General features: G+C 35.6%; 1 protein-coding gene across 2 annotated transcripts in view; it reads left to right on the top strand.

Annotated features, from left to right (window-relative positions):
• The window catches only part of ACVR2A (activin A receptor type 2A), a 100,945-nt gene that overhangs the window by 61,474 nt on the left and 22,151 nt on the right, over positions 1 to 17,320 (top strand). For both annotated transcript variants that reach the window (XM_081096410.1, XM_081096409.1), the window contains exons 3-4: positions 6,077 to 6,186; positions 6,376 to 6,530. In XM_081096410.1, coding sequence (XP_080952536.1) covers positions 6,077 to 6,186; positions 6,376 to 6,530 — 265 coding nt within the window. The remainder of the gene's footprint in view (positions 1 to 6,076; positions 6,187 to 6,375; positions 6,531 to 17,320) is intronic.

Below are 17,320 nucleotides of genomic sequence, written 5' to 3'. Positions count from 1 at the left end.
GGTGGTGGGGCCAAGGCAGAGGTGGTTAGGGGCGATCAGGCAGGCAGGGGAGAGCAGTTAGGTGCAATCAGGCTGGCAGGGAAAAGCAGTTAGGGGCGATCAGGCCGGCAAGGGAGAGCAGTTAGGGGTGATCAGGTTGGCAGGGGAAAGCAGTTAGGGGCGATCAGGCTGGCAGGCAAGAGCAGTTAGGAGCGATCAGGCAGGCAGGCAGGTGAGTGGTTAGGAGCCAGCAGTCCCAGATTGCAAGAGGGATGTCCAACTGCTGGTCGGATATCCCCCGAGGGATCCTGGATTGAAGATGGTGCAGGCTGGGCTGAGGAACCCTCCTCCCCCACCTTGCATGAATTTCATGCACCGGGCCCCTAGTTATTTATAATAGCCAAGATGTGGAAGTAATATAAGTGTCCACTTATAGATGAATGGATAAAGAAAGTGTATGTAATTAAAATTAAAATATATATTACATACATAATATGTATCATATATAACATATAATATATAAAATATATAATATTCTATTGTATGCATATAAATCACCCATAAAAATAAGGAAATCTGCCGAAACCGGTTTGGCTCAGTGGATGGAGCGTCGGCCTGCGGACTGAGGGGTCCCGGGTTCGATTCCGGTCAAGGGCATGTACCAGGGTTGTGGGCACATCCCCAGTAGGAGATGAGCAGGAGGCAGCTGATCGATGTTTCTCTCTCATTGATGTTTCTAACTCTCTATCTCTCTCCCTTTCTCTCTGTAAAAAATCAATAAAAATATAAAAAAAAATTAGGAAATCTTGCTTTTTGAAACCACATGGATAAACCTTAATGGCATTATGCAAAGTGAAATAAGTCAGAGAAAAAAAATACCATATGATGTCATTTATATGTGAATCAAAAAGACAAACAAACCAAAATTCATAGATACAGAGTAGTTGTAAGAGGCTGAGGGGTGGGTGAAATAGGTGAAAGGGGAGAAATGGTGCATACTTTCAGTTATAAAACAAATTAATCCTGGCATGTAATGTACAGCATGGTGACTAGTTAATAATACTGCATTGTGTATTTATAAGTTGCAGAGAGGGTAGATCTTAAAAGTTCTCATCACATGGAAAAAAATGTGTAATGCTGTGGTGATGGATGTTAACTTATTGTGGTGATCATTTCATAGTCTATACAAATATCATATTATTATGTTTCATACCTGAAAAATATACAATGCTATATGTTAATTATATATCTATTTTTTAAAAAAGGTAGGTAGAAAAAATTTGGGGGAAAATGAGATCTGGGAATCATCTTTATCCAAAACTACCTTCCATTAATTAGTTGAAATCAAGGATTTCTGGTGTTTTTGTTTTGTGTGTGTGTGTGTGTGTGTGTGTGTGTGTGTGTTTTGTAGTAAAAAGATACTGTGCTTCTCATCTAAAACCAGTATTGCTGGAGGTTAAACTTGGCTTGATAATGGGGTATGGGTGGTTCAGCGCAAATGCTTGTTCTTACAGAGATAATTACTACACCAACTCTGTTTCTAGGGATTAAATGCTAACTTAAAAGTATGTGAAATTTTGTTTTTTATGCTCTGAATTTGATTAAAAAGCAGATATTAAGGATAATAAGAAAAGTAGGAGGAAGGAAAAGAAGATTAAAGAAATGTCAAAGTGTGGAGGAAAAGAGTAATAAAAAGAAAAATGAAATTGGATGGCAAAAAGTAATTAGGCTAGGTTAATTTACCTCCCATAATTTGAGACATGGTTCTAAATACTAAATATTAAATTTATATATATTTCTTTTGCTAAATTGTTAAAAATGTACCTTTCGTTTATCTTTTACTTTCTACTAAATAGATGTTGGTATCAATTACATTTTTTTTTATATATTTTTTTTATTGATTTTTCACAGAGAGGAAGGGAGAGAGATAGAGAGTTAGAAACATCGATGAGAGAGAAACATCGATTAGCTGCCTCCTGCACATCTCCCACTGGGGATATGCCCGCAACCCAGGCACATGCCCTTGACCGGAATCGAACCCGGGACCCCTCAGTCTGCAGGCCGATGCTCTATCCACTGAGCCAAACCGGTTTTGGCCCAATTACATTTTAAAGTTAGGTTTTTTAAAGATGGCATTCTCCCTGAAATATTTTGAGCTTTTCATTATAAAGTTAAATCAACCTATTATTCTAATAGCCATCCTTAAAGTTCAGTTTATTTGTAACATGTCTTTAAATCTACCTGATGTTTGTTAGCACTATTTCAGTGTTTGAGGTTTTTTGTTTTTTTTTAAAGAAAATATAGGTACAGTGGTCTCTTCTTAGCTGCCATTTTGCTTTGTTTTTTAATATATTTTTATTGATTTCTGAGAGGAAGAGAGAGATAGAAACATCAATGATGAGAGTGAACCATTGATCAGCTGCCTCCTGCATGCCCCTACTGGGGATCGAACCTGCAACTCATGCATGTGCCCTTGATTGGAATTGAATCCGGGACCCTTCTGTCTGCAGGCTGACGCTCTATCCACTGAGGCAAACCAACTAGGACTACTTTCCGTGGTTTCAGTTACCTATGGGAATTAAGAGTGTCATTTTTGGGCCCCAAAATATTGCGTGGAAAATTCCAGAAATAAATATTGTGCACAGTTCTGAGTGTTGTGAAGAAATCTCGTGCTGTCCTACCCACAACTGGAATCATCCCTTTGTTCAGTGTATGCAGGCTGTATATGTTACCTGCTCATTAGTCACTTTGTAGGTGTTTTGATTATGAGAGAGAGAGGGAGAGAGAGACAGAGACCACCATTATATAACTTTATTACAGTATATTGTTATAATTGTTCTATTTTATTAGTAGTAATTGTTGTTAATCTCATATTGCGCCTAACTTATAAATTAAACTTTATCATAGGTATGAATATATAGGAAAAAACAGTGTATATAGGGTTCAGCACTATCCTCGGTTTCAAGCATCCACTGGGGTCTTGTAACTTTTCCCCTGCAGATAGGTGGGGAGAACTACTGTATAGCTGTTTCTTTTTTTCTTTTTTTTTTAATATATTTTATTGATTTTTTACAGAGAGGAAGGGAGAGGGAGAGAGAGTTAGAAACATTGATGAGAAACATCAATCAGCTGCCTCCTGCACACCCCCTACTGGCGATGTGCCCACAACCAAGGTACATGCCCTTGACCAGAATCAAACCTAGGACCCTTGAGTCCGCAGGCCGACGCTCTATCCACTGAGCCAAACCAGTTAGGGCTGTATAGCTGTTTCTTAGTGATTGATTAGGATTTGTTCTACAGGCTAATTTCCTATCTTTTCAGTACTTAGGTTCTCTATAGAAGGTTGCCTTCACCTTCCCCTCCAGATCAACCTAACTTGAATTAGTTTTTGAGTTACTAGGTTCTATATGTTTGTTGTTACATATTGTTCTTGTTGTTTATCTTAAGTCTGTTCATTGTGTCCAGGGTATTTAAATTTGTACTACAAAAAGCACTTAATTCCCAAGCCCTGATTTGGTTTCTGATATTGAGATATATTCTGTTGTGAGGTATGAACTTGCATCACTTTGTATTTGTGTATTTATGTGTGTACATACGTGCATATGCGTATTTACATGTACACAGATATAGTTTTACATATAGTGTTCAGTGTTTGTATTTCTGAAATGGGAAAGCTATATTTCTTTTTTTTTTTTTTTAATATATTTTATTGATTTTTCACAGAGAGGAAGGGAGAGAGATAGAGAGTTAGAAACATCGATGAGAGAGAAACATCGATCAGCTGCCTCCTGCACATCTCCCACTGGGGATATGCCCGCAACCCAGGCACATGCCCTTGACCGGAATCGAACCCGGGACCCCTCAGTCTGCAGGCCGATGCTCTATCCACTGAGCCAAACCGGTTTTGGCCCAATTACATTTTAAAGTTAGGTTTTTTAAAGATGGCATTCTCCCTGAAATATTTTGAGCTTTTCATTATAAAGTTAAATCAACCTATTATTCTAATAGCCATCCTTAAAGTTCAGTTTATTTGTAACATGTCTTTAAATCTACCTGATGTTTGTTAGCACTATTTCAGTGTTTGAGGTTTTTTGTTTTTTTTTAAAGAAAATATAGGTACAGTGGTCTCTTCTTAGCTGCCATTTTGCTTTGTTTTTTAATATATTTTTATTGATTTCTGAGAGGAAGAGAGAGATAGAAACATCAATGATGAGAGTGAACCATTGATCAGCTGCCTCCTGCATGCCCCTACTGGGGATCGAACCTGCAACTCATGCATGTGCCCTTGATTGGAATTGAATCCGGGACCCTTCTGTCTGCAGGCTGACGCTCTATCCACTGAGGCAAACCAACTAGGACTACTTTCCGTGGTTTCAGTTACCTATGGGAATTAAGAGTGTCATTTTTGGGCCCCAAAATATTGCGTGGAAAATTCCAGAAATAAATATTGTGCACAGTTCTGAGTGTTGTGAAGAAATCTCGTGCTGTCCTACCCACAACTGGAATCATCCCTTTGTTCAGTGTATGCAGGCTGTATATGTTACCTGCTCATTAGTCACTTTGTAGGTGTTTTGATTATGAGAGAGAGAGGGAGAGAGAGACAGAGACCACCATTATATAACTTTATTACAGTATATTGTTATAATTGTTCTATTTTATTAGTAGTAATTGTTGTTAATCTCATATTGCGCCTAACTTATAAATTAAACTTTATCATAGGTATGAATATATAGGAAAAAACAGTGTATATAGGGTTCAGCACTATCCTCGGTTTCAAGCATCCACTGGGGTCTTGTAACTTTTCCCCTGCAGATAGGTGGGGAGAACTACTGTATAGCTGTTTCTTTTTTTCTTTTTTTTTTAATATATTTTATTGATTTTTTACAGAGAGGAAGGGAGAGGGAGAGAGAGTTAGAAACATTGATGAGAAACATCAATCAGCTGCCTCCTGCACACCCCCTACTGGCGATGTGCCCACAACCAAGGTACATGCCCTTGACCAGAATCAAACCTAGGACCCTTGAGTCCGCAGGCCGACGCTCTATCCACTGAGCCAAACCAGTTAGGGCTGTATAGCTGTTTCTTAGTGATTGATTAGGATTTGTTCTACAGGCTAATTTCCTATCTTTTCAGTACTTAGGTTCTCTATAGAAGGTTGCCTTCACCTTCCCCTCCAGATCAACCTAACTTGAATTAGTTTTTGAGTTACTAGGTTCTATATGTTTGTTGTTACATATTGTTCTTGTTGTTTATCTTAAGTCTGTTCATTGTGTCCAGGGTATTTAAATTTGTACTACAAAAAGCACTTAATTCCCAAGCCCTGATTTGGTTTCTGATATTGAGATATATTCTGTTGTGAGGTATGAACTTGCATCACTTTGTATTTGTGTATTTATGTGTGTACATACGTGCATATGCGTATTTACATGTACACAGATATAGTTTTACATATAGTGTTCAGTGTTTGTATTTCTGAAATGGGAAAGCTATATTTCTTTTTTTTTTTTTTTAATATATTTTATTGATTTTTTACAGAGAGGAAGGGAGAGAGATAGAGAGTTAGAAACATCGATGAGAGAGAAACATCGATCAGCTGCCTCCTGCACATCTCCCACTGGGGATATGCCCGCAACCCAGGTACATGCCCTTGACCGGAATCGAACCTGGGACCTCTCAGTCCGCAGGCCGACGCTCTATCCACTGAGCCAAACCGGTTTCGGCGGGAAAGCTATATTTCTTGTGAGAAAAGTGCTCCTAGACCAAATTCCTTCATTGGCTCTTTCAGTTTTTTAATAATTAAACAACAAAAAGATGGTTGCTTTAGATTGATCATTAAAAACCGAGTTAAAGCAATAGTCTCAATGAACCAATGTGATTGTTATAAAATCAGCTGTTTATTTTATTCTGATGAGATTTAGTAACAGGATTCCAAGGATAGTTTTGAATTTTATGAGTTGACCATTGGATATTAATAAAAACTTAAAGTTGACTATAAATGACTTATTACTTTATCTCTGAGAAGAACTTGAGAAACATACCTGTTGTAGATTCAGTATAATAATGTTGATTTTAATTATTCCTCTTTGTTTCTTTGCAGGACTGATTGTATAGAGAAAAAAGACAGCCCGGAAGTATATTTTTGTTGCTGTGAGGGCAATATGTGTAATGAAAGGTTTTCTTATTTTCCGGAGATGGAAGTCACACAGCGTAAGTTCATAGGGAAAATGCATAGGTCTGTTTAGTAGATGGAAAACAAAGTATATTCATGTTAATAGAATCATTTACTCCTACCTCTCCTACTTTTATTTTTCTCCTAAAATTTGATCCTACAATAAATACTTATTATAGAATTTTGTAGACCAAATCTGAGTTGTTCTTTTCCTTCCCTTTCCACAGCTACTTCGAATCCAGTTACTCCTAAGCCACCCTATTACAACATCTTGCTCTACTCCTTGGTGCCACTTATGTTAATAGCAGGGATCGTCATCTGTGCATTTTGGGTGTATAGACATCATAAGATGGCCTACCCTCCTGTACTTGTTCCTACTCAAGTAAGTTATTGTCTCATACTTTGTGCTGTTTTAACTTGCATATTTTAAAGGAGTATTACTGTGATAAAATCCACCAGTTAGTTATAATTCGTTTTCCTTTAGACTTAATTTTTAAATATTTTTTTTATCATGGAAAATATTGCAAAGCTAATTTTGCAAACTTACCAATTTGCTATGTCCTGAACTTTCCTCACTTAAGTGTTGAGTAGACTAGATTGAAGGGTTTTCCCATTCCTGTTCTTCTTGGGGGAGTTTTACTGTCATTGTAATACTTTACAGTGTGAGTGAGATACAGTGTGAGTTTTTTTTTTTTAAACATTAAGTATAGTTTATTGACTACAATATAAATTCTTCACATTTGGCAACCTACACACAGGAGAAGCTCTAGCCTGGCCTTCCTGGACTCCCCCACTCTTGCCAGCACCACTTTGACCCGTTACCCAGACATGAAAATGTGGAGACAGCACAAGCTCCTTCCTCCCTCTTGTTCCCCCAGCCCACCAGGCACCAGGTTCTGTCACCAGTCCCCCTCTTCACCCTGCTTTATTATGATGTAATTGATGATGGAGAAGGGAAAACAACCCTTTTATTCCCTTCCATTCTCTCCTCCATTCCCATATTTTTGTGCCTTTTTTCAAGACTACTTGCCAAAATATCCTTCTAACCATGAATTAGGGACCCCTTAAGGTAACCAGGAAAGTGTGGAAAAGAGAGGTTTCACAAAGGCTTCAGGAAGATATATCACTAAAAGTGGTGTTTTGGGGAAAAGGAGCAGAAGAGCAGTGTTTCTCATCATGTATTGTTGATAGTTCCAAATATATTTTTGTTTGCAACATATTAATTCTGTACTAAACATTAAACACTTTTTTTAATGCCCTTGCTTCTCACTTCTCTGAGCCAGAATATATCTGAAAATATAGGTGTGGTGGGTAGCCAGATTAAATGCATGAAATTTTCCTCATTTTCTATCGTGTAGACAGTTGGCTTTAGTCCAGTGTTATAAGGACTTTTAATATAAATAGTTGATATTCTACAGGCTGAGCAAAGGTGATAACTTTTGGTTACATTTGCTTGAGACATTTTTTAAACTCTAATTTTTACTGTTTTAACTCTTAAGATCAGATTACCTCAGCCTCTGGATCTCTTTGTTTAACTTTGTTTCTCTAATACAGTAGGATTAATGGTTAAAACTTGATAGAAGAAAATGGTAAAGTCCTATAATTTAATGGCCAAAACAACTTCTTCTCTTTAAGCTTTATTTACATAACATATTTCTTTCTCAGTACTTGCCACAATCTGTTAGCATTAGATCATTGATCCCCATAATCTTTGTAAAATGTGTATATGGAGGAATAAACCTGAGGTTAAATACTTTGTTCAGTTAGGTAAACACACTATTTTGTACAGCTGAAATATTTTAACTTTTAGACATTAGTAATCAAGCTTTGAGTCAATATAAAATAATCTCTAAAATGTAATTTATAATAAAAAATGTTAGTGTCCAGTAAATAGATGTAGGTTATTCCATTAGGCCATAGGATACACTTTACTTTCTGTTGTTGGTAACTATTTTAATAATAAATACCTACATTTAGAAGAGAGAGCATTTATCTTTAGTACTATAGTGGTGTCCAAATGTACCTTACTTACGTTTGTGGTGTGATGGAAACTAACTGGAAACTACATTTAAAAACAACTTTGTTGTTTCTTAGTAAAACTATAAGAAGAATAATGTATCTTATAGATAATATTGATTTGTATATAATGTTGATAGGAAAGTATGGTTGAACATTTTTTTTAAAAAGGGCTTGATACAATATATTAGGCTACTTTATTTAGAAATGCTAATTCATTCCAGGGTTTACACTTCTAAAAAGGAAAGATGCAGTTATTATTTATAATTAAGAACCAGGTAACTTTAGTAATATTCATCTTAGATATCTGTTGCCATGGTTAATGTTATTGTTCTGATTTATTTGATACTTACATTGTTCTGTGGTGAATTTGAATAAATTTTATGAATTACTGAAAAATAAGGAATGAGTTGGAAGGTTTTTAATGGAATGACCTGGAATGGTCAACCTTTGTTATTAAAAATACAAGACATGCCTGACGTTATGCTTTCCTTCTGACATAAACTATTTTGTGGAAAAGGAGCATTGTCATCAGTGTGGCATTTCTCTTGTGTCAACTTCACAATGTCTCAGAAACTGTAGTGCCACGCTTTCAGTCTCATTTTGGGTGAGAAAGTTATGTAAACTAGTTCTGCAAGGTGACGTAGGGGCCATCTTGTTACAAAATACTCAGTTTTATCTATTTCAAAATAATTACTGAAAATTACATCAAGCATTTATTGAACATTTACAGTGTATCAGAATACTGGTACTTTATGTATATGTAGAAATACATAATGTAAACAAGAATATATAAAACTATAAGATACATAATTTTCCCCCCACGATTTCCAACTTGTGACTGGTATATGAAGAGCATCTTTAGAATATCACGATGTATTTTTGTTTAAAAATAAATATTCCTGAACCACAGGAATGGGGCCTAGGATATTATGTTTCTAATAAGTTTCCCAGGTGATTTTGGTGACAGCCAGGTATGAAAAGCACAGATTTTATTTTACTCACAGGATTGTTTATATAGTTTAATCCCTACTTTATAGATAAAGAAATTGAGACATAACAAAGCTCACCTATCAGAGCTGGAATCTAAACCATGGACTTGGACAACTAAAGCTTTGCTCTTACTGCTTACGCTGTTCTGCTTCTCATTTTCCACCGAACAGTTGCCTCAGGGATTTCAGATAATTCTAAACATTCCTGCCATCTCAAAACCATCCTATAGGCCATTTTATTTTCCTACTTTGGGATGTTGAATAATAACAAGCAATAAAATAATAAAAATGAACAATAGCATGATCATATCATCTCTAATAGGACAAAAGGAAAAATAAACAAGTCATATTCATGTTTTCCACTAACAATTTTTAACACATTTTAGAATAGGGTTTATGAACTTTGATTGGGTTGCAGGTAAAGATTCTTGTGTGTCTATGAGTTGATAGTGCCATACCTAGTTGTTATTCAAGACTTTTTTTGAGGGAGAGAAGTAGGTAGGGGAGACATACTACACATTTGAAATCTTAAAGTGACTTCTGTATTTCATCCCATATTCATACGCCAAGTTTAATTCCAAGACCAGTTAGAAAAATAGCTTACATACTTGTTGGGATTTCTAGAACATTCTTTCTCTAAATTCTTTAAACACTTTTAGACAATGATGTAAAATTTGTCATTCATTTTCTTAGGGAAACTTTTCCTTAGAGCTTTGGCTAAAGGCTGGTTTGTGGATTAACTGCTCTGTTGTAAGATGGTAGTGGTGATATCTTTTCATGAAGATACTTATTGATGAGTCATTCCTACAGTAAGAACTATATTTGAAGATTTACAGTGATTCTCAGCAGAGCAAGAATCTGTGGTAAGGTTATATATACTGTGCTCATTCATTGATCTGATCTTTTTTTCTTTTTTGGGGGAAAAAGATGAATCCTATGGGACATACTGGGGGACTGAGATAGCAACATACATCCTCTTGCTAAGCTACTATGTTTGTGACGTTGTTTCATGGTATCACTATCTTTCCAGTCATCCTGAATGAAAGCCTTGGAGACAAGTGCTTTTCCTACTCTTGGCTCTGTCCATTCACTGTTCATCCCTTCTGATCCTGTTGTAGCTCAGGACATTATGGCATCCAGTGCTAAGATTATTTCTATAATCTTGTAGCTGGTCTTCTTCTAGTTTTTTCTCTTCATCTGTACTAATGCTGTAGAATACTTGTCTGATTATGTTACTTTTATTTTTTTATTTTTTCCACACCCCTTTCCCTCCCAAGAATAGTCAGTCCATTCCCTTTCTATGTCCCTGATTCTATTATAATCACCAGTTCGTTCTGTTCATCAGATTATTTATTCACTTGATTCTTCGATTCACTTGTTGATAGATGCATATTTGTTGTTTGTAATCTGTATCTTTACCTTTTTCTTCTTCTTCCTTTCAGCATTTCATATAATACTGGTTTGGTGGTGATAAACTCCTTTAGCTTTTTTTTAATCTGTGAAGCTCTTTATCTGACTTCAATTCTGAATGATAGCTTTGCTGGATAAAGTAATCTTGGTTGTAGGTTCTTGGCATTCATCACTTTGAATATTTCTTACCACTCCCTTCTGGCCTGCAAAGTTTCTGTTGACAAATCAGCTGACAGTCGTATGGGTACTCCCTTGTAGGTAACTGAGTTTCTTTCTCTTGCTGCTTTTAAGATTCTCTCTTTGTCTTTTGCTCTTGGCATTTTAATTATGATGTGTCTTGGTGTGGTCCTCTTTGGATTCCTTTTGTTTGGGGTTCTCTGCACTTCCTGGACTTGTAAGTCTTTTTCTTTCACCAGGTAGGGGAAGTTTTCTGTCATTATTTCTTCAAATAGGTTTTCAATATCTTGCTCTCTCTCATCTTCTGGCACCCCTATAATTCTGATGTTGGTACGCTTGAAGCTGTCCCAGAGGCTCCTTACCCTATCTTCGTATTTTCGGATTCTTTTTTCATTTTGCTTTTCCGGTTGGGTGTTTTTTGCTTCTTCGTATTTCAGATCGTTGACTTGATTCTTGCAATCCTCTGGTCTGCTGTTGGGAGTCTGTATAATGTTCTTTATTTCAGTCAGAGAATGCTTAATTTCTAGTTGGTTCTTTATCACAACATCGAGGGTCTCATTAGATTTCTTGCAGATCTCATTAAGTTTATCGGCAGTTTCTAGAAGATTATTGAAAGACCTTAAAAGTGTGGTTCTGAATTCTGTATCCTCCATCGACATTTGTGTCCTGTTTCTTTGTCTCTCCATTTTTTATGCTTTCTTGGTGCACCCCCTAGTGGTCTTTGTGTGCAGTCTTGTAGTTAAGCCTTGATTGTTGTAGGTAATACTGGGCGTGATTTGGCCTCCAGGCTAACTGGCTGTGAGAATTGATTATGTTACTTCTGAGCTTAAAAGCTATTTGAGAGTTTTCAAATGATGAGTACAAAATATACAGAGTTTGGAGCATGACGTGTAGTCTTCTACACTTTGTCTGCCTTTTGATTCTTTTCTCCTAATACAACCTAAGCCATCCATCATATCCATCTAGAATGGTATTAGTTATGTGCCTTCCTTGAGGGAATTGAGAAAATAGTGCTCAAGTCAGTTTCAGTTTTCTGTGATGCAGACGGGTGACCCCAGTTGAGAAAGGGTTTAGTCATTTGTGTATGTTTCATTCGCACACTTGATTGTAAACTCCTTGAAGATAACTGTGTTTGTATCACTACTGTATCTCACACAGTATTTGCATGTAATAACTATTCTGTAAGTGATGAATTGCTAAATTGACTTTATTGTATTTAGAGTTATACTAAGATGATAATGCACTATGTCCAGGGATTCATTTAATAAGCATTTAGGTGCTCTAGGGCTTTGCTTTAAGATGAATCTTGAGGCCGTATTTCTTGGGGGTAAAATAAGTTGAAGTCTTCTAGGCTTTTATAAGAGAATGCCATTATTCAGTTCTTTATTTATCATAATCTTAAAGCATCCTTTTAATTTATTTGACCTATGTCACTTTTCTTTTGCCTGTGTTGAAACTGTCTTTCCACATGTGAAAGGAGCCTCTTAATAATCTTTAGTGAGTAAACTGATCATGAACTGGTTTTTCTAGTGTCAGTGAGTCATGAATGTGAGGGAATTGATGCATTCACTCTATTATTAAGAAGTCTTAATGTGGTTTCAATAAAACTATTTGCATCACTTTCATAACCATATGTGAGCTTAAGTTTCTTGCTTATAAGATCTTTATTTGTGCAGATAAAAATACCACTTGATAAGAAAATGCATTTTAGGGACTAGAAATTAAACTGCCTTTAACAAGATATGAAGTTAGCTTCTTGTTAAATTTTTAGAGGCTATATAAACAGCACAATAGTATTGTAACATTAATACTTTTTAAATGACATTGGTTTCTTCAGTTCTTATGTCTTGACTTTTTTGTTTAGGTTTTGGTCTGATAAGGACTAAAAGCTTTCACATGTTTGAGATACCTAGTTGGGCACACAGAATAATCCAATTGACCTTAATATTAATCATAGGTTATCATTTCATGCTATGTCAAATTACTGTTTACTGAGAAACCAAGCCATCTTTGAAATGCTTTGTAGGATTTTCTTGTTGAACATAAATCTATATATGTACCCATTTAAAATAATTAAGATACTGAGAGGGGCAGCATATCATCAATCAAACAAGTCAGTTTAGGCAAGTATGTTCTTTATTTGGGAGGATGTAGGGGAAATTTACTAAATTTCATTAAGTATTTAACATGCTAATATTAAGTTATACCTGCAAAATAGATATTGCATCTATGGAAGCATATCTTGAAATAGATTGACTGCTTATTAAATGCTTGAAGTTTATGAACACATCTCTTGCTTTTTCTACATCTTCTGCTTTCTCTTTTAAAAATTGCCTTCTATTTAAAATACAGATAGAAGTGTGTGTGTCCCCCTCCCGCTCCAAAAAAAAAAAATGGGGAAAAATCATTTGTTCTTCCTTTCTTTTTTTAATCAGTTTTCTGAAATAACCAATTCTAACAGGCTGGTGTATATCCTTTGATACCTCGAATCTCATTTGTTTGAGTATATGCTTCCCCCCCCCCCCCCACACTTTTTTAAACTGTAAAATGTTACTCCACGATGTATACTAAGGACAGCTTTTCAGCTCAGTACTTCTAATCGATCTCATTCTGATTAAATGATGTTGTTTTTAGATGAAATTTAGTGGGACTCTAATGTGTGCTCTTAAAATACCAAAACTTGTTTTATTTGCTTAGAGTTTGTGTTAGGTTTCTGATAAGAGCAGGAACCTACATTCCACAAATGTTTTCACTTTATTATTTTATCATGCTTAAAATATGGTGATAAAATGCTATTGTTTTATGCTTGAATATATATATATATATATATATATATATATATATATATATATATATATATGCTTTAGAAATAGTACAGGGCTACATGCTTTAGAAATAGTACAGGGCTATTACAAATGTCTCTTCCTTCTGTGTTCCACCTTTGTGTGTGATTGTTTTTATATTGATAACCTAAATTACAACTTTCTTTTATACATACTTCTATACTAATTGTGGGGAAAGTGTCATAAATTATCCATAGACATGCAGCTTGAAAAAAAAATTACTCTCATTAGGCATATGTAAGCTGTTTCACTTATAAACACACAAATAGGCCCACATGGAGATTGCCTAAAATCCTGTGTTCAAAAGCCAAAGGAAGGGAAGGGAAGAAGGGGAAATTTAAAAAAGGTGCTTCAAAAGCTTAAAGTAAGTTAAAGCTACACATTAAAATTAAAGCACCTTGTTTCTAAGACTGACTTCCATTTAAATTAAAAAACGTTGAGTTCAGTTTTTCTTTGGCCTGTGGAGAACCCAGTCTGCCAGTTTACAAATGGGACTGATGCATGTAGACCAGAGGACTACATGTCTGGCAAGGAGATGGTAGACAGGAAGAAGTAAGTTTGCTTTCCTCTCTATTCTTATTTCCTGGACCTCATCCTGGATCTGTTTTCTCCACTCCTAGATACTTCATTGCTGTCAAACCTTTTTCTATTAATTTGAGATTATAAAAATGAATTAAAGTCTGTTTATTAGTGAAAGCTGCTCATATCAGATAGGCTGGGAGGTATGCAAGTTTGTTTGTTTTGTTTAACCACTCACCTAATGCTTGAGTGCCCATCATGTGCCAGGCACCATGCTGGATGTGCAGTGGTAAGCAAGCACCAGGACAGTCCTTGCCAGTAGCCCTTTTGGAGCCCACAATTAATACGTAGATGAATGAAAAGTAGGTTGGTTGATCGGTTGTTTGACTTTACAGTTTGGAAATGAAGGACATAGAGAGTAAGAAGGGAGTTGCTTCAATAATTTTGGGCAATGATGGAGGGAAGGAGAAGTACCTGATTCTAGCTCTTTAGTGATTAGGAGAAGAGCCACATCTGGGGTGCTCAGTTAATGTTAAGTCCTCAATAAGTGTTAGCTATTATTGCTATCAGAATAACAACTTCAAAATTGTACTCAAAATCAATCATTGTTATTGAAACCATTGTAGATACCTGTCAATACTTTGAAATTGATGTAGTGTAATAAAAGATTTCATTTTGACTCTATCAAGTTCTATACAGAGTACTTAAGATTAACTCATTTAATCTTTTTTTTTGAACTTATAATGTCAACTTTTTATTTATTTATTTTTTTTCATCATCCCATGATTTAGGTCCTATTTTAAATCCATTTTATAGAATAAGAAAACCAAAGCACGGGTAGGTAAATAAGTTGGCCTAGAGTCATTTTGCTGATTGGCAAAAACGCCTGTGCATCTATATCCAAGGATTAAATTCATTGAAGTAATTTTAATTTAATGGCTTATTTCTGTAAATAATGTGGGGTTCATAAAAAACTAAAAAAGGGTGAGGGTAAGGATCAGAGTACATAAATTACGTTTAAAAAAGTTTTTATAGTGAGCATATATAGACTTATAGATAAACATAACCACTTTCCCATATCACAATATATTAATGTATAGCACGGTCCTTTTCATTTTTTCAGCCTTACTTGCAGAATACAAGTGCTGAAATGAACAAAAAATTTTTCATACCAGTAAAATCTGATGGCACTGAGCAGCAACCAAAAGGAGAATGGGCATCCCTACATCTCTTTCAGACTTTTAACCTCAGGGCTGGCTACCCTGAGGAACTAACAGCTTCTTAGGGAACGTGTTCAGAATTCTAATTTCATCCACCTTGGTCTGTTTTTGCTTTGCTTTCAGAAGGATTAAATGAGAGAAACTGTAGGAAGTAGGAGCTGATATATTACAGGAATTTTGAAACTCTATTTGGATTGGAATCATGGCTGTGCATTTGATAGTATCCTTATTATTGAATCTGTTAATGTATAATGTCTTGCTTTCCTTAGCTCAGAAACATTTGTCCTCATACATGCATTGTGTTATTTCTTTATAGATCCTATTTCTATCTACTTGTCAATAGTCTTTTTATAATTAGTGATTGTAAAGTTTCTTAGAATGTAAGATAATTAGATGACTAAGAGGAGATAAATTTAGAATTTATCAGTTTTCAAATACTTTGGGTAGGGGGTTCTTAATTCTTCTAAGAAGTTTTTGAGTGATATCAGAATAGTTTAAGTAGGGGAAAATGTATATTATATGTCATATATTTATAGTATGCAAATGAACCTAAATCCCTATTTCTAGGAAGATTTCTTTGTATTCCAGTTTTGTATATCTAACTGGCTACTAAATGTCTACACCTAGATGTCTCCAAGCACTTAACATTCAAGGATAGTGATCTCTCTCAAACCTGTTTCTCAGTAAATGGAACCAATAACCATTTGTTTGTGCAAGTCAGAATTGTAGGATGGGTCCCAATGTTGTTTTTGTACTTTATCCTTTTATTTTTTCCTCTCTCTCTGTTGATTAAGGTATTACATATGTGCCCTTATCCCCCCATTTCCCTCCCACTCCCCACTCATACCCTCACCCCCCTGGTGTCTGTGTCCTTTGGTTAGGCTTATATGCATGCATACAAGTCCTTTGGTTGATCTCGCTCCCTTACCCCCACCCTCTCCAACCTTCCTTCCCTCTGAGGTTTGATGGTCTGATCGATGCTTTTCTGTCTCTGGATCTGTTTTTGTTCATCAGTTTATGTTGTTCATTATATTCCACAAATGAGTGAGATGATGTGGTATTTATCTTTCTCTGATTGGTTTATTTCACTTAGCATAATGGTCTCCCTTATCTTCCTACCTCTAATACTTATTCCATTTCTCAAGGATCCTCTTCTCAGGAAGATCTTCTCTTATTTAACTTGCCAGTTTAAGTTAAACTCCTTACAGGTGCTCAAGGTACTGAATTCCTTTTTCTTGCTCTTTATAATTATGCATTTATTAGTGTAATCTTTGATTAGTTTAGTCTTTCTTACCTGCACTATAGTAAGCATCACGAGAGCCTAGATAGTCAGTGCCTGACACAAACTAGGCACGCAGTAAAGATTTGTTGAATCATGGAGAAGTACTGTTCATTCTTTTCTGATGTTTGACAGTTAATTTTTTTTTCCCCTTAAGGAAAGTCTTTTTTAGAAGAATTTTATTCAGCAAACCTAAATACTTGATATTAATGTGCTTACTTGGTTTTCACTGCTTTCTCCAGTTATAGTTATTGACGTTCAAGTTCCATTTTCCATTTGTGAATCCAGACTGTTTTGTTTGGTTCCTTTCTATTTATGTATTTTGGTGAATTTATTTTTTTGGATTCTGTTTGGACCCTTTTATTTTATAACATTGTTGATACATTGAGGCCTGTTCTTGGTGTCTCTTGTTTAGTTTGCATCATTCTATAGTTTATTCTAATGTGTACATTGAACAAGTTTATACTTTTTGGTAAGGTTCGTGAATGGCACCTGCTTGCACAATGTTGTTACAGTGGCATCTTTATCTCCGAAAGCACCTGTATGAAAACAAAACCTGAGAGGTGCTTAAACCTTGAGAAGCTATCGTCTAGTTATTCATGTGGCATGTATTTCTTACAAGGAATGAATTTTACTCTGGAGTACTGATAAGATGTTTTAATAGTAGGATTAGCTAAGCCAATAAAGGCATGTATTTCTTACAAGGAATGAATTTT

Source organism: Myotis nattereri, assembly GCF_964212035.1.
Source record: "Myotis nattereri genome assembly, chromosome: 7".
NCBI lineage: Eukaryota > Metazoa > Chordata > Mammalia > Chiroptera > Vespertilionidae > Myotis > Myotis nattereri.
Note: the sequence above shows the minus strand (reverse complement) of the source record. Positions and strands in the feature narration are given on the sequence as shown.